Source organism: Herpailurus yagouaroundi, unplaced genomic scaffold (genome assembly GCF_014898765.1).
Source record: "Herpailurus yagouaroundi ecotype Mexico unplaced genomic scaffold, PumYag 77, whole genome shotgun sequence".
NCBI classification, from domain to species: Eukaryota; Metazoa; Chordata; class Mammalia; order Carnivora; family Felidae; genus Herpailurus; species Herpailurus yagouaroundi.
This window is the reverse complement of record NW_024412388.1, coordinates 71695642-71717684: the sequence shown is the minus strand read 5'-3', so window position 1 is coordinate 71717684 and position 22043 is coordinate 71695642. Positions and strand designations below refer to the sequence as shown.

At 37.5% G+C, this 22043-nt stretch overlaps 1 protein-coding gene and 1 long non-coding RNA gene across 2 annotated transcripts; both read right to left on the bottom strand.

Annotated features, from left to right (window-relative positions):
• Nucleotides 1-709: 709 nt before the first annotated feature.
• On the bottom strand, nt 710-21326 carry RPF1 (ribosome production factor 1 homolog). Its single transcript, XM_040470798.1, has 9 exons — nt 21062-21326; nt 19500-19556; nt 16519-16599; nt 10350-10445; nt 9603-9756; nt 2609-2691; nt 2013-2194; nt 1698-1824; nt 710-1125 (listed from the first exon to the last, which is right to left on the bottom strand). The coding sequence occupies exons 1-9, from the start codon at nt 21287-21289 to the stop codon at nt 1084-1086; spliced, it is 1050 nt and encodes a 349-aa protein (XP_040326732.1). The 5' UTR covers nt 21290-21326; the 3' UTR covers nt 710-1083.
• LOC121027387 (uncharacterized) lies at nt 7399-9575 on the bottom strand. The gene is made up of 2 exons (XR_005788698.1): nt 8123-9575; nt 7399-7752 (listed from the first exon to the last, which is right to left on the bottom strand). It is a non-coding gene; the product is annotated as an uncharacterized LOC121027387 (long non-coding RNA).
• Nucleotides 21327-22043: the final 717 nt, after the last annotated feature.

The following is a 22043-nucleotide window of genomic DNA, read 5'->3' as shown; positions in this document are numbered from 1 at the left end:
ATGAAAGACTGTTAGAGAATTAAAGATAAGTTGCAAACTTTTTTCTTTCAAGGTCAGGAGGAGGCTGCTAATACTAGTTTCTACACATGAGTCATTTGTAGGATTAACTTTGTTTTAATAAAAGTTATTTAATAATGAGAAATACTAAAAAACTCCCTTATGTAGGGTATTACCATTACACCTAAAAATTAATTACTTAATAGACTGCTCTCCTAATAAGGACAGTAGAGAAAAGACATGGGAATATTAGAAGATGTTAAAAACTTCAGAGTTTTACACAATTCTTGAGTGGAATATTACAGTATGATGTAATGAGGTACAAAGTACCAAGAAAAATGGAACTGAAGATTAGCTTCAGTAATTTGCAATTTTGCCTTAAGTCCTTGGTAAACCATTTTGCTTTAAAAATTTGCCATTCTGGGGGCGCCTGGGTGGCGCAGTCGGTTAAGCGTCCGACTTCAGCCAGGTCACGATCTCGCGGTCCGTGAGTTCGAGCCCCGTGTCAGGCTATGGGCTGATGGCTCAGAGCCTGGAGCCTGTTTCCGATTCTGTGTCTCCCTCTCTCTCTGCCCCTCCCCCGTTCATGCTCTGTCTCTCTCTGTCCCAAAAATAAATAAACGTTGAAAAAAAAAAATTAAAAAAAAAATTTGCCATTCTGAAAGGCTTAAAGAAATATTAAAATATCCCAGAAACCTGGCCTCCAAAGATGTGCCAGATCCAAGTTTATTCTGGTAGAAAGCCCCTGGGTTACACAGTATCTACCAAGGACTGTATTTTTTCTCCAGACCGAATGTTCCATGAAAGTACACATGAGAAACTTACTTTGAATCTTGATTCCAACTTATTCACAATCCCTAGAAATAAGAGAATTAAATTTTAGGACTCTTAAACTGCAATTTCTAAACTCACCAAAATGACTTTTATTTGTATTTGCTACATAAACAGTGAAAGATAATTCATGGCACTTGTCCAGACATGAAAGGTTTATGAAACCCAACCAGTAGATGCCATTTTGAAAAGATGCCAGAGTTGAAATCCAAGAGGCCCTGTTGTAGCACAATCCAATACTATTCCTTCAGTACTTTATAAATGGAATTTTCTTCTACTTGTATCCATTTCCCGGGGCTGAAAATTAGAAGGAAAAAAAAAAAGTAAACAATGCTAAAAAAAAAACCTCTGGGTCCATCTCTGAGACTGAATAGTCTTTAGAAGTTACTGTTCTAATATGTATGTGTGTGTGTGTAATGATATATAAAATGTTAAAGTAAGTACTTAGGTGAAATATGGCTTATTAGAAAAGAGATGGGTTTTAAAATATTTAAGTTTTCATTTAGGACTTAAAGTGATCTCCAAACTTCTATGAAACCTCTATAGCTGTTTTCATATATACAGCAGAATCATAACGCTGATAAACAGTGCTAGGCCCCTAAGTTGCTGATTGAGTAGGTCTATGGCCCAACAATTTGCCTTCTAACAGTGGTGGTCCCACTTTGAGGACCACTGATCTAATTTAGGATACTTCAAATGAACCAGTGTTAGTCATCAGACCCAAATACCTTATCAGAGATTGGTTCTTTCAAGCTCGTGGAGGTCAGAAACACAAGGTATAAGCACTCAAAGCTTAAAGTACAAAGTTTCCTTCTCATTCTATACTTTTGAAATGATATAAATGGCTCTTCAAAGAATAAGGCACATACCTTATGGACCCATTCATATTCTCCATACTTAGAATCAAAGGTTCCTTTCTGAAGAGATCTTAATTTTAAGGTAAAACGTGGTCCAAGTTCCTGAATTCCCACTTTCTTTTCACTCTTGAATATGTACCTTCAAAGATAAAGAATTAGGGAAAACAGTCTGAATAAGCCAAATGTAATTTCTTTAATATGACAGAGTTCAAAAGATACTTATTTCTCATCTACAATACTTGTCACAATACATTAGAAAACATTTTATGTTGAAAATGTATTTCATAATTGAAATCAGAGTCCATGGAGTTAAAGAACCTTCCTCACCTATGAAATCTGAAGAAGATATAGTCCCGTTGATTGTGGAATGTGGCAACTTGCCTTCCAATAAACTGAGGATTATGGGGAAAGAGAGATGCAAACATACGTCCCACAGAATGACCCAGCCGTGTTGTGAAGTTATTCAAAATTATTTCTGGTACGTGTTCTGTAGGGTCTTTACCTCTTCTCTAGAAAAATTATGAAAAAAAATCACATTAAGGAATTAATATCCTTATTGCAAGTTCGAGTTTCAGGATTTACCTGACAAACTGATAAACTTTAAAGGTATCTTTCTTAATGATCAATTACCACAGATAATATCAATTCCATGAAATATAATACTTCTAAAATAACTTTAACATGTAGTGGCTGTACCAAAGTCCTACTAGAAAAGAAACTGGTTTCAGAGTAATGAAGGCTATTATTGCCTGTCTGCCACAACTCAGTTACAATCTCATAAGAAAACTACTGGTAGATAAAACTTGCTTTAACCAGGAAAGCAAAGGCCATTATAAAAGCAATTAGATCTATATAAGTTACAGAGTTTACTAATCAAAAACTGCAAGGAGACCAATGCCAATTAAGGAACACGTAAAACTTACCTTAATTTCTTTACGCAAACGAACACTGCTCATTTTAAAATGAGCGGTTGGGCCACTGGGCAAGTGACTTAGAATTAATCCATCTGTTCATAAAGCTAAGAACACACTGAACTCGGTTATTTAAATCTTAAATTGCATAAGTAACTGATCCTGTGTATGTCCAAAGGCTCCTAAATTTTGTAGCTAGATCAACAGGTAGATACATGTATTCCTCTGGGTGAAAAGAAATTTTCTTACCATACCTAAAACTAAAGACCATAAGTCAACCAAATATTTCAGAAAAATAGATTATATTAGTCCCCCTATAGTAGTCCCACTTTGTCTCTTCATGGTATGATAAATACCTCATCACTCTCAAGAGGGTATGTTGCATATTCAACAAAGTAGGTTTCTTCAAAGAGCTTATATACACTACCCTAATAGGAATGATAGACCAGATGGAATTCTAGTATAATGTTTAGGCCTTATAACCCTAAAAATGCATACTTACACATTTGTATGTACATTTTTTTTGTACATTTGTAAGTATATGCTGTCAGCTTTGAAATACTGTCCCATAAACCAGAGACTCGGCTCTCTTCTTAAAATCAAGGTTATTAGTGTTTCTCAAAAGACCAGCTCTTACTCTTGGGATTACTGGGCCACAAATTAGAATCAATTATTTAATAACCATTTACTGATTGTCTACCACAAGCAGACTTGGTGCTAGACACTCTCAACTACAAATGAAGTATAAGAGCCCTACCTACAATCAGCAGGGGTAGCAGTGCTAGGGCTTTAAAAGTCTGGAATGCAGCTAGCTAAGATAACATTCCTCAAATTTTTGTAACAACTTGATTTTTCCAAATACTGAACCTTAAAAGGAGGTCATAATCAGACTACTTATTTCAAATCTAACTGCACACAGTTTTACAAAACAGAAGTTTCCATTTTTGATAAAGGTATCAACATTCTCCCATTAACCCAGATTAAAAACTATGGTTATCTTCAACTTCCTCCTTCTTCCCTTCCTTGCCAAATCCTATTTACCCTCATAAATTCCTCACTTCCATAACTTCCTCTTCACCCTTACTGCTATTGTTAGTTGAGGTCCTTGAGATTTTCCAACTAGATTAAAACAGGATCCTTGCTGGCCTGACGTCTCTCCCACCATTCCAAGTACATTTCTAATACAGACGGTAAATCGAGTTTGTATAGTAGGCTATGGGATGTGACTCATTGTATCTGGACCACTGTTTCTCATGTGCTAACTGAAAAACAAACTAGATACCTTGAGTCTTGATAGCTGTACCTAATTTCAGAATACTCTCACAACAGCTTATCTACAGAGTAAAAACATCACTGTAACACTCTGTGGCCCCAAACCACCTTTCTAATCTGTATGCCTTCCCCATGTTTCCTAACTGGTAGACACTGACAGTCTTCTACACCATACATATTAATCCTATCATGTACTTTTGTTCATGCTATTTGAAACACCTGCAATATTTAACTCCTCCATTAAGGCTCACTTCATCAGTGAATTCCTTTATGACTATTATTTTATATATCTGGTTGCTTCCATGTTGGGGGCATATTTACAAATGTTATATATTCTTGTTAGATTGTCCCTTATATTATGATACAGTGCCCTTCTTCATCTCATTACACTCTGTTTAAAAAGTCTGTCGAATACAAGTACAGCTACTCTGGCTTTTTTGACATCCATTTGCATGATAAATGTTTCTTCATCCCGTGTCTTTCATCCCAAGTCTTTCATCACTTGAAATCTGCACGTGTCTTTAGGTCTAAAATAAGTCTCTTGTAGGCAGCACATAGATGGATCTTGTTTCTCTACCCATTCTGACACCCTATTTTTGTTTGGCTTTTTAAGTAGGCTTCACATCCAGCGTGTAGCCCAATGCGGGCCTTGAACTCACAACCCTGAGATTAATGAGTCACACACTTAATCAACTGGGCCACCCAGGCACCCACTCCCCCTATGTCTTTTGATGGGAGTATTTACTCCATTTACATTCAGAGAAATTATTGACAGATACGCATTTAGTGCCATTTAATACTTGTTTTGTCATCGTTTCTGGAGAGTTTTCTACTCAGTTCCCTTTAATAATTATTTCAGGGCTGGTTTAATAGTCACGAACTCCCTTTAATATTTCTTTCAGGGCTGGTTTAATAGTCACGAACTTCCCCATTTTTGTTTGGGGAAATTCTTTTATCTGTTCTATTCTGATAGCCTTGCTGGACTATTTTTGGCTGTAGATTTTTCCCATTCAGCACTTGGAATACATCATGCCACTCCCTTCTGACTTGCCAAGTTTCTGTTGAGAAAGCTGCAGCTAGCCTTATGGGTCTTCCCTTGTTAAGTCAGGGACTTCTTTTGTCTTGCTGCTTTTAAGATGTTTTTATTAGTATATTTTGCAAGTTTAATTACAATGTATCTTGGTGTTGGACTGCTTTTGATTTTGATCAGAGTCTTTCATTTTCTCAACCCCAGTGAGTATCCTTGTGATTGTTGCTTTAAATTCTCCAGCAGACATGTTACTTATGTCTGTTTCACTTATTCTTTCACTTGGGATTAATTCCTCTGTCTTGGCATTTTTTTTCTAGGTCTCTGCCTTCTTCTCTGTGTTAGAAAAGCCCTTTAGGTTTCCTGCTTTTGAGAGTAATGGCTTTATGAAGAAGAGGTCCCATGATGTCCAGGGCCTGGCACTTGAGGGAATATCTCATGTGTGCTGTGTGCGCTCAGTTGTGTTTTGGCTGCTCTATCCTTCAGGCCAGTCATCTGCAGAGGCTGGCCTTGCCTGCAGGGGGCAATGTTTAGTACTTGGCCAGAATGTGGTCAATTTTAACTAGGTGTGCTCTGATCTGCTTATCAAATGAGACAAGATACTACTTCCACTAGAACTGAAGCCCTGCGGAGCAATCAGATAGGGAGATGTGGTATGGGCGGGGGTTTCTGTTGGTTTACTGGGGAAGGGGCTTGCCGCCTTGGGATTCACACAAGCTTGACCAAGAAGGGCAGTACTGTTATTAAGGCTCACTTCAAATGCCACCTCTTTTTACACAGTTAACATTAAGCTTTAAATCTCAGCTGTCACTGTTACTTAACTATATATAGTACTTGTCACTGATTTGAGTTATAATTATGTAAATGACTTTCTTCCCAACTAATCTGTTAACTTTTGGAAGATACATTTGTTTCTGATAAATACTAGTGCCTACCACATACCAGATTATCAGTAATGTTTGAATTCCTTCTTTTCAAAATTTCCTTCTTTTCAAAAATTCGTCACAGGTTCAACTTCTTGAGGTACAGCCAAAAGTATTTCTGGATCATTTGCACATAGAAAAAAATCACACTCATGGGAGCTAAGAGAGGTAAAGGTAATTTCTTCCAACCTAAATCAACACTTCCAACCTAAATCAAATCTGCAATATCAAACAAATTGCAGATCCCCAACTTTCTAGGACATTGCAACTCAATTGTGGTTTCTGTCAAAACTATAAAATCCAAAATAATCCTTTCCTACGTACCCACATTGTACAAAAAGCTTTACTTATTCCTAACATAAATTCCTAACTAATTCCTAACATAAATCCTGAAGAATAGGAGTTCATTATCCCTATTAGTAACAATGAAAAGAGGTTGAGAAAGGTTAGGTAGATAAGCTCAAATTTCAGAGCTAGGTGGCAGATCGTAACAGGTGGGACTACACCTGTGCCCAAGCCCTAATGCATACAGGTATTTTGTTACGATGACTGAGGCAAAAAGGACGTTTAGTCCCCAAAGGCCAAGAAAGCAAAACAGCCTACAAGCTGCCAAAAGTATAGGACAAAGACGTACCTAACTCAAATTTCCATTTAGAAATAATCAATAGAAGATGTTAGGTGTCTCCAGGAAAAACTTCCGTGCTTTCTCCTATACCATAACATTTACTAAAATGCCCACAACAGGACTAAGGTATTATGCCTTAAGAAACATAATACCTTAGGGGCACCTGGGTGGCTCAGTCAGTTAAGCGCCTGACTTCAGCTCATGTGTGATCTTACCATTTGTGAGTTTGAGCCCCGCATGGGGCCTGTGCTGATAACTCAGAGCCTGGAGCCTGCTTCATTTTCTGTGTCTCCCTCTCTCTCTGACCCTCTCCTGCTCACACTCTGTGTCTCACTTTCTCAACAGTAAATAAACATTAAAAAAAAAATTTAAAAAAGAAACACAATACATTTAATGTGGTCTTTGTGGGAAACCTGAAGATTTAGGTATCATTTCCTATTTTAAAAGATGAGGAAACCAAGTGGCTAAGAAACTTGACAAAAGTCACATGTAATGGAGTCTGTATTTAACATTACATCTGCCTGGGGCGCCTGGGTGGCGCAGTCGGTTAAGCGTCCGACTTCAGCCAGGTCACGATCTCGTGGTCCGGGAGTTTGAGCCCCGCGTCAGGCTCTGGGCTGATGGCTCAGAGCCTGGAGCCTGTTTCCGATTCTGTGTCTCCCTCTCTCTCTGCCTCTCCCCCGTTCATGCTCTGTCTCTCTCTGTCGCAAAAATAAATAAACGTTGAAAAAAAAAAATTTTTTTTAACATTACATCTGCCTGACCCAAAGCCACCAGACTCAGTTTAGATAGTTGACAAAGCTCTTTTCTAGAGTTAAGTTGAAAATTTATAAGCCATTCCCACCATTTGGCACTACTCTTTTACACAGCAGCCCTTCCGTATCTTGTCATGCCCCATATTCTAATTTCCCAAAGGCTGTACATCCTCAATTCTTTCAAGTTTTCTCCAAGTGTCATCATTAGGGGTCATGATTTGTTATTTGTAAGCCCATGTTAAGTCCCTAGGAATCATACACCATTTCTATTATGTGCTTACAAATTAGTCTCCCTTTAATTATTTGACGTTTTTTTCTGGATCATGGCATATATTAACTAGCAGTCCTCTTTCTCCCTCCTTCCTCCACTTGCCTGTCTCATGTATCTTCCCCCAGAGTAGCAAAGTCTCCTTTACAAGTTTGTGCACATAGTCTTTGAAGCCAGGATATCTGAGCTTATTCAGAGTTTCTAGGCCTTATCTTACAAACTTTTTATCCAAGATGGACTTCCAGGGCCCCCCAGCAATCTCCTCATTAGTCTTGAAGACCATTCTCTGTTAACAGAGAACACAAAAGCAATTTAGGAGGTCTGCTTTCCTAGCTTGTTTCACCAATAATTTGCCATTAACTCATTACTAGATATCAATTAGAAAAGAAAATGAAATATCTCTGAAATTATAAAAATCAACATCGAGGCAGGATTATACTGATACAAACTCTATTCACTAGGACTTTTAGAAACTGCTGCATAATTCTATACTCAAAACTTATAATCCTGGGACACCCATACACACCTGTGTGCATATATAGTTACATGTATAGGAGAAGCAATCTCATATTTGGATTACTTCATTAGCCTAGTTATTTCCTTAATATAAATTTGGTCTGTGTACTGATGGTATCTTAATCTAATGGTTAACTTACCCTACAAGGTGTCCAATATGGTAATCAGAAAAATATTAATACATTTTGAGTAAAAAGACAATACAATTTTATAAGGAAAAGAGAACATAGCTTTCTAAAGGCAATAGATGGTGTAAGTGAAACGCAGTATCCATATAAAATAGCTCAGATAAAACAAGGATACAATGTTTATTCAATTGATGAATACCTGCTGGCAGCCTTAAAATAATGATGGTTTTTTTAACTGCCAAAAATAAAAGAGGAACACAGACCTTGCCACTTTATTTTGGGAGGTAGTTTTAAGAAGGCAGCAACTACATTTTTAAAAACAGACCTCTTCTGAAATAGTTAAGTATTCAAGAGATTTTAGTTATTTTGGTACATTAACCCACAATCCAAGCCAAATTATAATATGGCCAAAAAAACATCACATTACAAAGCTAGCTCTACTCTATTTTAGTCTCTAGAAAGCAACTCGTACAAGTGGATAACGTCTTTAACTTCTATTGAAAATAGTAAAAACCATAAAAGTTATCTAGATTTTTAAAAAATAGCTTTGACACCATTTTTTTTTAAAGCAGTGTTCATTGATTTAAAAAAAAAAAAAAAGTTATCCTGGCAGCAGGAAACTCCTGTCCCTATTTTTTATGAATCCTTAATAATTTTAAGAACTTGACCCATTCAGTTGATCATCTTTAAAATTAGTGATCTCACAGCCACAATTTGATAAATAAGTAAAACAACAGCAACAACAACAAATATAGGCATTCTTTATATGATCTAATTTCTGCAAACAGTAAAAAATACCTTGGTTTCAAGTGACACAGTCACCTAGGATCTGAGACTCACAGAAAAAGGATAGAGTATTCTTGGCATCTGAAACAGCAGTAAATACATAAAATGGGCTCATATCTGCCTCAAAAATGTAATCCTGTGATACCACCTCTGGTAACATAAAATCTAGCCATATCAAACTACTTGCAGATCCCCAACTGGGTCTGCTCCTTAATGCCTCTGCCGTTACAAATGGTCTCTCTGCACTGGGCTCTCTTCCTCTGCCTTATTCACCTCATTCGCCCATACTCACCAAACTGAGTTAAGCATTTTTTCCAGTCAAGTCCTTCCTCCCTGATATCCCCAGGGCAGATTTTTACCAGAGTGTGCACTGTATCCTGTATTTCTCTTTAACTGTACTACCCACTCTACATATTTGTTAGTTTACATTTCTATTTTCTCCTACTAGATTATGAACTCCCTAAGGCTCCTGTTTATCTCTGCATCTTTTACTAAGGACTAAAGTAATGTCTTGCCTATAGCATTTGCTTGAATGAATATTTGCTAAATGAAAAAAATAGTTTATAGATTCTTGAATAGAGATACATAATTTTCTTGTTTAAAAAATTATGTTCTGAAAGTTATAGAAAACATTTCCTTATTCTTTTAAATATGTTTTAAAAGGGGGTGAAGGTGAGACAGGAAAGCTTTAATAAAGAAAGGATACTTGGTGTTTTACGATCTTCATTAATAACGATCAGATCTGTGAAATCTCTTGAAATGCACTGTGGAATAATTTTTTTCAGAGCCAATCCCCTTCTGTAATAAACATGTGAATTTGGTATAACTGTGGAGAGTTGTTCACAGAGTCGTACTGTTCTCTGCAAAACAAAATAACAGAAATCTTCTGAGGTGAAAAGGAATAAAAATTTTAAGTTGGTATACATTAATAAAGAAAGGAGCAATGATTAATATGTGTTATTAATAAAGAACAAGGGTAGGGAAAAAAATGAAATCTGAACAGTATTTAATCCTTTATCAAAGACTGACCATCCTAAAGCAGTGGTTCTCAACTGGGGGTGATTATGCCCCACTAGAGGACATTTGACAATATCTAGAAGCATTTTTTGGTGGTTATGACTGGTGGTAATAGTAGGGGACAGCTGGTAGTGGTATCTAGTGGGTAGAGGCCAGGGATACCGTTAAATATCCTCTAATGAGCAGGGCAACCCCCATAATAAAAAACTACCCAGCCCCAAATGCTAATGGTGTTGAGGTTGATAAACCCTATCCTGAAGAATCATGCTTAGAGAACCTACATCACATCACCAGTATTCATTTTATTTAGCTTACTCACAGGCATTATCTATTAAATTACTAATTAACTCAGATCTTCTGAAAAGAATTCTTTTAAATAGTCTAAGTAATGTAAGAAAATTAAGAATTCAATAACTACACTGATAGATATGTTTACCCCATGAGGTCTATCTGATGTTGTGATGAGAATCTTGGGAGAAGTCTGTCTGTTGAAGTAAGAAGCAAATTCATCTGTAGCTTCATCATAAGCAACCTGTGAACAGAAAAAGGATAATTTTATATCAAACACTCTACTGGGCCAGAATTTTAAAAGTAGCTCCAGCAGGATCCTATGACACTGACCTCCTTCCTGGCTGATAGGGGATTTGAAGACAGCCAGGAGGGACTTATATTAATGGTGACATAAAGAGGTTGGGTGATTTTCTACCTGTAGAATACAAGTATAAAACTGGAAAAAACTGTCAAAAACAATTTCAAGACACAAACTGAGCTGTTTTTTCTTGAAAAATGGCTAGGGCTGTGGGCAAGAACATCAGGAATCTTCCTTAGAACTATTCCATTTCTTCCATAAACATGGCTACAAAAATAGTAACTTTATCAACTTCAGGTCTGATGGTAGGCAAGAACCAGCAATCTTGAATCAAAGGTGGTAAACTGGATTTGGGGAGAGGTGGGTTTGAAAACCCTAGCTTTGCCAGTCTAGAGTTACTGAGCCAGTTCAGGGTAGGTGCGGATCAGCCAGAAATTCAAAGGAGAGCTCTGGAAATGTAAGAGCCATAGAGGAGCTGAGATAATCTCTCTACAAATCCCTGGCTGACAGCTGAACTATACATGGGACAGACCTAAAAAACCAGTGCACACAAAAGGTGAGGGAGACTTGAAAACTGGTTGCAACTTTGAATGCAGTCCTCAACCCACAGGTAGCTCAGTTGATAGGGGCTCAGAGGCTCAAGGTATCTCAACACAATCTCTGCCCGAATCACTGACTTACGATTGAGCCACACAAACACAAGGACGATCACTCAGGAGGCAGGTTAAAAATAACAATAAAACAAACAAGTGGAGACACAGTGCTGTTAAAGGAAATTCAACTTTTAATGTTTGTGGGCCTTGCTCCTGGGCTCCCAAGGAAGTTATACTTTTACCAAGGTCAGAATGATTTCGCCAAACTTCAGAGCCTGGGATCTATTTCTTCCCCAAGCAAATAACCTAAAAAATACTTTAAACCAAAGATAAGAGTAAAAATCTCCCGGGGTGCCTGGGTGGCTCAAGTTAATCAAGTGTCCAACTCTTGATTTTGGCTCAGGTCATGATCTCACGGTTTGTGGGACCAAGCCCCACTTAGAGCTCTGTGCTGACGGTATAGATCCTGCTTGGGATTCTCTCTGTCCCTCCCCCACTCATGCTCATGCACACCCACTCTCTCTCTCAAAAATAAACAAACCTAAAAAAAAAAAAAATTTAAGGAAATCCTACAAGCTGAAAGAAAATGACACCAGATGGTAACTTAGATCCAAGGAAAGGAAAGAAAAGCACTGTAAATGGTAAACACGAAGTTAACTATAAAAGACTTTTTGTGTGTGTTGTATGTGTAAATTTCTTTTTTTATAAAACAATGAGATATTAAAAAAAAAATTTTTTTTAACGTTTATTTATTATTGAGAGACAGAGAGACAAAGCAAAGCATTGAGCAGGGGAGGGGCAGAAAGAGGAGGAGACACAGAATCCGAAGTAGGCTCCAGGCTCTGAGCTATCAGCACAGAGCCCGACGCGGGGCTCGAACTCATAAACCACGAGATCATGACCTGAGCTGAAGTTGGACGCTCAACCGACTGAGCCACCCAGGCACCCGAACAATGAGATATTTTAAAGCAGAAATTACAACACTGGATTTATAACACAGACAAATGTTATATATGACAACAGCATGAACAAGAGTGAAGGAACAAAGCTATGCTGGTGGAAACCTGTTGTATTTACCAGAATCATGTCAGTATGTGCTGGAAGTACACTGTGATAAATTAAAGATGCATGCTGTAATTCCTACAGAAACTACTAAGAAAACCCTTAAATATATAACTTAAAAGATTAAGAGGTATTAAAATAGCATAATAAAAATATTTTTTTAATATAAGAGAAAGCCAAGGAGAAACAGAATAAAGGTATAAAATATAGTGGGGCACCTGGGTGGCTCAGTTAAACATCTGACTTCAGCTCAGGTCATGATTTCACGGTTTGTGAGTTTGAGCCTCGTGTCGGGCTCTGTGCTGACAGCCCAGAGCCTGGAGTCTGCTTCAGATTCTGTGTCTCTCTCTCACTCTGCCCCTCCCCTACTCATGCTCTGTCTCTGTCTTTCTCAAGAATAAACATTAAAAAAAAGTATTAAAAAATATATAACATGTAATGAAAAAAAGTAAAAGGGCAGATGTAAATATGACTACATCAATAGTTAACATTAAATATTCATTGTCAGGGGTGCCTGGGTGACTCAGTCAGTTAAGCATCTGACTTGTACTCAGGTCATCATCTCACAGTTCATGGGTTTGAGCCCCGCGTTGGGCTCTGTGATGAGAGCTCAGAGCCTGGATCCTGCTTCGGATTCTGTGTCTCCCTCTCTCTCTGCCCTTCCCCCACTCACACTCTGTCCCTCTCTCTCTCAAAAATAAATAATAAACATTAAAAAATTTTTTTAATTAAAAAATACATACTAATTGTCAGGCTGAATAAAAAAAGCAACATCTGTGACACTTTATTATTATTATTTTTTAAATGTTTATTTTTGAGAGAGAGTGAGAGAGCAGGGGTAGGGGTGGGGAGAGAGGATCCGAAGCAGGCTCTGCACTGACAGCAGAGAACCCAATGTGGGACTCGAACTCACAAACAATGAGACCATGACCTGAGCTGAAGTCTGACACTTAACTGACTGAGCCACCCAGATGCCCCTGTAAGTGACACTTTAAATTCAAAGATATAAACTGGTTGAAAGTAAAAAAGAAGAAATGAAGAAAGTAAAAAATGAAAAAAGAAGATATACCATGTAAACAGTAACCACAAAAGAGTTTAGGTGGCTATGTGTATATGAAACAAAATAGACATTAAGAAATATGGCTATGGACAATCGAAGGGATGGGACAATATGGGACACTGGATTAAGGGTCAACTGAATAAGAAGAGATGAATAATTCAGCAATTATAGTTTGAGGTTTCAATACTCCTCTCTCAGTAACTGATAGAAAATTCAGCAAGAATATAGAAAACATGAACACCACAATCAAACAACTTAAAACAACTCTTAATATACTTCAAAACAGCAAAATATACATTTCCAAAGGAACACAGAACATTTTCAAGAATAGATCTTATCCTAAAACACAGAACAGTTCTTTACTTGAAAAGGACTAAAATCAAACAGAGTATGTTCCAGAACCACAATAAAATTGAATTAGAAATCAACAGCAGAGGGGCGCCTGGGTGGCGCAGTCGGTTAAGCGTCCGACTTCAGCCAGGTCACGATCTCGCGGTCTGTGAGTTCGAGCCCCGCGTCAGGCTCTGGGCTGATGGCTCAGAGCCTGGAGCCTGTTTCCGATTCTGTGTCTCCCTCTCTCTCTGCCCCTCCCCCGTTCATGCTCTGTCTCTCTCTGTCCCAAAAATAAATAAACGTTGAAAAAAAAAGAAATCAACAGCAGAAATATATGTGGGAAATCCTCAAATATTTGGAAATTAAACAACATACTTGATAATCAATGAGCCAAAGAAGAAATAACAAGAGAAATTAGAAAATATCTTGAACAGAATGAAAATGAAAACACAACAAACATATCAAAAGGTATGAGATGTAGCTAAAGCAGTGCTTTGGAGGAAAATGATAGCTTTATCAGATTATATTAAAAAGAAAGAAAGTATAAAATCAGTAATGTAAGCTCCCATTTTTTTTTTAATTTTTTTTTCAACGTTTATTTATTTTTGGGACAGAGAGAGACGGAGCATGAACGGGGGAGGGGCAGAGAGAGAGGGAGACACAGAATCGGAAACAGGCTCCAGGCTCTGAGCCATCAGCCCAGAGCCTGACGCGGGGCTCGAACTCACGGACCGTGAGATCGTGACCTGGCTGAAGTCGGACGCTTAACCGACTGCGCCACCCAGGCGCCCCGTAAGCTCCCATTTTAAGAAACTAGAAAAAGAAGAATAAATGAAACCTTAAATAAGTAAAATAAACAATATAATAAGAACCGGGGGAAAACAATGAAATAAACGTCAAGCAAAGAAAAAAAAAAAGAAATTACCAGAAGAAATGAACAAATCTCCCATTAAAGGAGATACTTAGATTTGCATAATAATGAAGAAACACATCTTAAAACTTGTGGGATATACCAAAAGTGGTACTTACAGGGAATTTTGTGGCCTTAATTGCTCACAATAGAAAGGAAGAAATAGAAAGGAAGATGAAAAATGAGTTAAATAAGAAGAATAAACTCAACAGAGTAACAGGAAATAAATTATAAAGATAAGGAGAGATATAAATAAATTAGAAAACAAAATTTCAAGAGATGATCAAAGAAAAAAGTAGTTTGAAAAAGAGTCACAAAATAGATGTATCTCTGGTGAAAAGCCCAAATAAATAATATTAGGAATGGAAAGGGACATTTCTGCAGTCTCACTTATAAACATAGATGTACATATTCTAAACAAAGTACTGACAAACCAAAACGTGTAAAAGATAAAACATTGTAATTAAATTGTATTTACCCCAAGAATGCAAAAGAGATTTAACATTAGAAGATCCATTTCATTTCCTACATTGGTACTATAAAGGAGAAAAACTACATATTTATCTCAATATTTGCAGAAAAAGTACATAATTATCTCTATTTTCAGAAAAAGCATTTGATAATGTTTCACATTCATTCATGATAAACAAACACCCCCCTCCCCGCAGCAAAAAAAGAAACAGATTTTCCTTAACATATAAGGAGATCTACCATTAATGACACAAACATTAAAGATGGCATGTTAGAAGTATTCTCTTTAAAACCAGGACCAGGGCACAGATGTCACTATTGCGTTTTCTATTTGTTTCACATTATGCTGGAGGCTCTAGTCAGCACAAAAGAAATAAATGATTAATGGATTGAAAGTTATTTGTAGAAATGATTAGCTAAACATGAAATGAAAACAATATTTAGACAAATTATTGGAGACGAATCTAGGTGATCTACTGTTTAGAAGATCACAGTCCAAAAATCAATTGTATTTTTATAAATCAGCAAATAAAACAATTCTCAATGAGGTGATTTACACTGATAAAAAACATAAGATAGCCATCAATAGCTCTAAAAAGATTTATATGTACACCTTGCATGAAGAGAATTATAAAATTCACTGAATCACATTTTTAAAGACCTAAAAAGAGCAATATACAAATAGATCCCCTGAGTGATCTACTTTAATACAATTTTTATAATTTTATATGGCAGACCAAAGGTCCAAAAAGAGAATGAACATTCCTGAAGAGAAATTTGAGGATGGATGTGGGGAGGGGCATCTTGCTCTAACAGATAAACTTACCATGAAGATAAATAATTATAAAAATAAAGAAGTGATACAGTGACAAACTGACCAAACTGACCAATAGCCCAGAAAAAGGCTGATATTTTGTGTGTATATGTGGCACGGTGCTTGGTGCACTGACAGATGCCAAGTTCCTAAAACAGATCCCAGTACACAGCAGGCAGTCAATAAACATTTGCTAGAAGACTGACTGACTGACTGACTGAATGAATGACTATATGAGGAAATAGGAAAGAATGTCAATAATAGTACGGTTTGAAAGCAAACAAACATAACCAAAACCAAATTCCCTGCACACACACAAAAAAAATTTAAAACTTGATTCTCTCACCATACTGTAACAAACTATTTAAAGGGAAATGTGAAAAGTGAAAAGTGGATGATTATCCTGAAACCAAGAGTTTTATGAGGACACAAAAAATATCAAATGTTATCCTTATATCAAAATTTCTAGTACTATAAAACTCTATAATGAGAAATGATATTAAAAACAACAGAAGTACTATAAATTAAATGACAAAAAGTTTACCTGGTCATAAAATATAATACATTTCTATAAAATGAGTGGAATCAGAGTTTTTCCTATAGCATTATTGAGAAATTCAGTTATGAAACAATCTATAGCAAATAATATACCAACATTATAGCTGAATCAGTCCATTATACAACTTCACCAGCCAGTACTTTAAATATCAACATATGAACAAATAATTTGTCAAATGTGGTCATCCAAATTTATTTAAGACTTCCAACATTACCTCTTCATCATTAGGGTCTACTATAGTTTCATCATGCACTCGCTGGTTGTCAATGGTCTTTGGTATAGGCTTTGGTGGAGCCTAAATTAAAAAAAAAAAAACAAAAAAAAACAGATTAAGTTTTAGAAGGATTTTACGTTAATAATTTTGCAGTTGGGTTAGGGAAGAGTAACAGAAATCTGTAAATAATCCAAAGCCTCAATCTGTTCCTCATTTCCATTGCTGTATCAATCCTAACAATAATACTAAGAGGTTTTTTTTTTTTTTTAACTTTAAGCAGAGACCTAAACATACTGGAAGAATTGCTAACTGAATGAAATGGTCTAAAACCATTCAGAAGTAGCAGAAAGAAGAAACTGTGATCAAAGTAATTATACACTAAGAAAAATATCAAATAGATTGGAAAAATTATAGTGGACCCTTGATCAACATAGATTTGAACTGTGCAGGCCCACTTATATGTGCATTTTTTATAGTACAATACTATAAGGGTATTTTCTCTTATAATTTTCCAAATAATATTTTCTCCAGCTTATTTTATAGTAAGCATACAAGGGCGCCTGGGTGGCTCAATCGGTTGAGCGTCCAGCTTCAGTTCAGGTCATGATCTCACAGTTTGTGAGTGCAAGCCCTGCATCGGGCTCTGTGCTGACGGCTCAGAGCCTGGAGCCTGTTTCGGATTCTGTGTCTCCCTCTCTCTCTGCTCCTCCCCTGCTCATGCTCTGTCTCTCTCTCTCTCTCAAAAGGAAACATTAAAAAAAAATTTATAGTAAGCATACAGTATATAATACATATAACACATAAATATGTGTTAATTCACTTTATGTTATCAGTAAGATTTCAGGCCAATAGTAGGGTATGGGATTTTCACGTGTGCAGGAGTAGAGTTGGTATTCTGCACCCCAAACCCCACGTTGTTCAAGAGTCAAATGTACAAAAGGTACATATATATGGAGCTTTGTTCCAATGCTTTCAGAAAGCTCTTCAGAAATAAATAACAAAGGTTGCCTGGGTGGCTCAGTTAGTTGGGCGCCCAACTCTTGATTTCAGCTCAGGTCATGATCCCAGGGACTAGGGATTGAGCCCATGTGGGGTTCTACGCTAAGCATGGAGCCTGCTTGGGATTCTCCTCTCTCTCTCTCTCTCTGTCCCTCTCCCCACACGCATGCATACATGCATACTCTCTCTAAAATTAAAATTTAAAAAACACCAGAAATAAATAACCAAAGCTACAAATCTATCTGCTGAACTAGTAATTCCAGTTTGAGGCATTTATGGTAAGGTATGAAAGAGAGAAGCAATTTATGAACAGCAAATACAGCAAACATCCAAAAACAGGCTAAAGACTGTGACACTTCAACATAATGGAATATTATTAGAATTGGCAATCATGTATACTCAGCTTAGACCAAAAAACTGTGTAAATGAAATGCTACAGAGCAGGAATACAGAACTGTAAGCATATACTGACTAAAACAAATTCAAAACATGTGGTTTTGAATGTTAGCAGAGATAGGAAGAAATAAGAACTGCTAAACTCTTTAGGATTTCATTTCTTATTACTTTATGAAACAAATACTAAGTTTTAAGTAATTTTTTAAAGGAGGCAGTTCTAGGAATTCATTTTTTCACTCCAAAAACAAGAATGGTGATATATCCAAAGGCGATTGGCATATTTGCTATAACTGGCTGGTTACTAAGAGTTAAAAGAGAGGGGCGCCTGGGTGGCACAGTCGGTTAAGCGTCCGACTTCAGCCAGGTCACGATCTCACGGTCCGTGAGTTCGAGCCCCACGTCAGGCTCTGGGCTGATGGCTCAGGGCCTGGAGTCTGTTTCCGATTCTGTGTCTCCCTCTCTCTCTGCCCCTCCCCCATTCATGCTCTGTCTCTCTCTGTCCCAAAAATAAATAAACGTTGAAAAAAATTAAAAAAAAAAAAAAAAAAAAAAGAGAATAACTGCTGATAGAATTCTGCAGGTTAAAACAGTCTAAAACTGGCAATTTCATGTGATTTAACCTAGTCCTATTAAGAGAAGGCATGAAAAGGCAGAGTGTTTAGTTTGCATATAATCTTTACATTTTTCATTTTCCTCAAAAATGCTTATCATTCCTTGGTACCTTATCTTAAGAGACAGTAGAGGAGGAAGAGTTGTATGTTCTAAAAATTTTGCAAGCATAAGTCAAAATCTAACACTAGCTATAAATAAAATTAAAGGAAAACAGCTTAGTTGTGGATGTATTTAGCAGTCCTTTTAAAAATTTTCAGTAGACTTCATTTCTTATCAATATCACAAAAGTAGCCAAATCGTTTTTGGATGTATTATCTTTACTCTCTTCTTTGCCATAGTCCATCCAAGTATCTCACTTTCCTCCCGCTTGCCATTCTCAGTCTTCAAAGGGTTAATATCCTGTGTATCAGCTTTCATTCCTACACACCTCAATCCTACAATAGAACAGGCTGCATCCTGCCTTTCCCCAAGAGCCTTTGCTCCAAGTCACAAAAACTCCAACCACAGGCCTAAACTGGGAAGCTTCCCCAAAAGCTTTCCAAAGTCAGAAAGCTAAGTCTCTATCTCTCAAACATGTAAAATGAAGTAAAATAAGCAAGTTACAGTAGACATACCATTTACATGAAATTTTGAAAAAAATGCAAAACATCACTATTGTGTTCATTGTTTAGGGACACAAACCTAAAGATAAGAAAGAAATGCATGGGAACAAGAAAATGGCAATTTCATAAGTGGTTGGCTTTGGAGGGGAAAGCAATCAGTAAGAAGCATCCAAAGGACTTCGAAAATTATTTGCTAATGCAATGTTTTCTAAGCTAGGTAATGAATGGAAAGGGGTTTGTTATTTTATTTTCATATCTTTTATACACTGGAAATATTTTATAGTAAGTTTTAAAAGAAAGCGATACAACATAAACATAAGGGAGCATTACTCAACATAAGACAGAAAGCAGGTGGCTAAAAATGTTATTTACCTTATCACCAAGAGCTTCTCTCTCTTTTTTAAGTTTTTTCTTAATTGCCAACTTTTCCTAAAAGGTTTAAAAAAAAAAACAAAACAGAAAAATATTGAGAAACCATCAGTTATATCACAAACACATACTGAAACTACACATTACTAATGCTACGGCCACTTTATCTCAGCAATCTTTGTATCGCATTAAAGCAAACACCCTGACACAGACTTTCATACCAAAGTGATTGTAAACCAAATAAGCTGGCTAATCAATAAACAAAGGTCTTTCTCCTTCAAAAAACTGAAATTGGCTAGTATGAATATTTAAAGTTTGCCTTTTTACCTTTTACTTTTTATCTTACTGTAAAGCCTCAAATTAAGTGAAAATGTGAAACGCCCATCTAAACTAGTTAACACGTTTTTGTGGCTGTTTTATTTTGCATTCCTAACAAGTTGCATTCTCAAGAAAACCATGATGGCTATGCCGGTTGCTTCTCTTGGAAAATACTACAAGTAAATGAGAATGGGAGATGCGTTTTCAGATTGCTTCCAATAAACCACCATTAGTTATAAATTTTACAATCAAAATATGCTTTTAAGATTATTAAGGACTTGCAAAGTGAGTTACATTTGTACTGTAAATTTGTACCTGCTGGAAATTTCTGAACAGAATGCTCACTTACACACACAGAAAGTGCTCTCCCGGCCACGCCCTCCTCCCCCAACGCCTGTAGACCCTCCATACGTCAAATCTCACATTATAGTGTTAAGAAGTCTTCGAGGAGGCCCTTCCCGCAAACGCGCTCACCAGAATGAGTTAGATTCTCTACGTACTCCAAAAGCACTCTGGCGCTTATGAGTAAGGCACTATTCAGGGCCTCAAAAGATGTAGTATCTAATAAGAGGAGACAGGCAAGTAAAAAGAATATTATGTGCGGGAACTTTTATGATGTACAGGAATAAACAAATGCTTGCTTCCGAGTGCAACGTAACCACAAATAAGCACTGTGATCTTGAGCTTTGTTTATCTCCTCATATCTGTTTATCTCCTAGAACAGTATGAGGACAACGCTACAAATAGAATTACCAGAAACTTCACAGAAATACTTTAGGTAAGAGTTGCTGCCCAGGAATCAGAAAAGCATCACTGGATTCACGTACTGCCTGTATTACAGGCTCTAGAAATTTGCCAACGTTAGGTGCACGGGTCGAAGCACAGAGATGGGAGACTTTCTCCTTCCAGGTCAGGAGGGGGATTTTTTTTTTTTTTTTTTTTTTTGGTTTTTTTTCCCCACTGCTAGGAGAGCGGGACTTCTTGCTTTCATTCTCAGCCAGGGAACGTAGGCAGGGGCTGGAAAGGAAGAGAATCCTCGTCGCTCAGGCAAAAAGCTGAACCTAGACAGAATCCCCAAAGCAGTGCGAGGGGACCAGGACATTAGAACGTCAGCGTCATCCTTCTAGATTAATTACCGCCTCCGGGACGCCAAGCCACGGCCACCACGCAAGTGCTATTCCCTTCCCCACTGTCGTGCGCGCGCGCGGATGCAGCGCATGCGCCCTGCAGCCTCGGCCCCGTCATACCTTTCGCTGCTGCTGTTTCCACCGCGTGAACATTAAGTGTCGCCGTTGTTTGTTCTTAATTTCCGAAATGCTGAAGCCTGGGGGAAAGGCAGCCGTTTTCGGGGGTTGGACCCCGCTTTCCGTCGCCCCATCCTCAGCGACTGCGGCCTCTTGAGGTTCTTCGGCGGTTGCTTTCCGCTTCAGGCCTTTCTTTCCTTTAGTGCCGCTCTTATCCCCGGCCTTCGCCATGGTGTTTGCTCCGTAGCGTCTGTACGGAAACGGAAATAGCTTACCCCTCCGACTCCCTTACCTAGTCTTTTACTTCCGGGGTCAGGAAGTTCTTAAAGAAAAACGTGGACTACATTGTGAGCTTCAGCAGTTTTAGAAGGTGCTGAAATTTAGTTTTGAGGAAAGTTTAGGGGGGCTGCCCAGCTGTATGAATAGTGGAGTGATGAGTTCGCAGAAGTCTTTATTAAGCATCTGCTATCTGCCGAATCCTCAAAATACTGAAACAAAACAGTCTTTGCTGTATAAAATTTACATTCTACTGGAGAAAGACCTGAAATGAGCACACAAATAATGTGATGAGCTATAAAGTAACACATGGCAAGGAAAAAATAGAACCGGATAAAGGAAGAAGAGAGGGTAGAGGGGCAGTTGCAGCTTTTAAATAGGATTGTTAGAGAAGCCTTCTGGAAAAAGTTACATTGAGCAAAGATTTGAAAGAGGTAACCGATAAACTATTCAGTTATTTGAGAAAAGAGCTGCTCATCTGAGTAAAGCTTTTATCTAGGAAAAAAGCTGTCCATGCAACGGAAACATACAATTCCAAGACTCCTAGACTGCAGCAAGCATGGTACGTTTGGGAAACTGTGGAAGCCAGGAGTAATATGAGAAAGGAGGACAGTGGGTAGGGGAAGGGTTTAGAAGTAAGAGATTGTGTAAGATTTTGTAAGAGCTTTGGCTTTTATTTTATGTGAGATGCACATTTCCTGGAGGATTT

Bases quoted from the DNA above. Each gene is read 5' to 3' on its own strand.
- RPF1 (XM_040470798.1), bottom strand. From the start codon at position 21,289: ATGGCGAAGGCCGGGGATAAGAGCGGCACTAAAGGAAAGAAAGGCCTG. The intron at 19,557-21,061 runs GTATGACGGGGC...TAAACCTTTTAG, and splicing joins GGAAACAGCAGCAGCGAAAG to GAAAAGTTGGCAATTAAGAA. The intron at 16,600-19,499 runs GTAAATAACATT...TTTTTAATTTAG, and splicing joins GAGAAGCTCTTGGTGATAAG to GCTCCACCAAAGCCTATACC.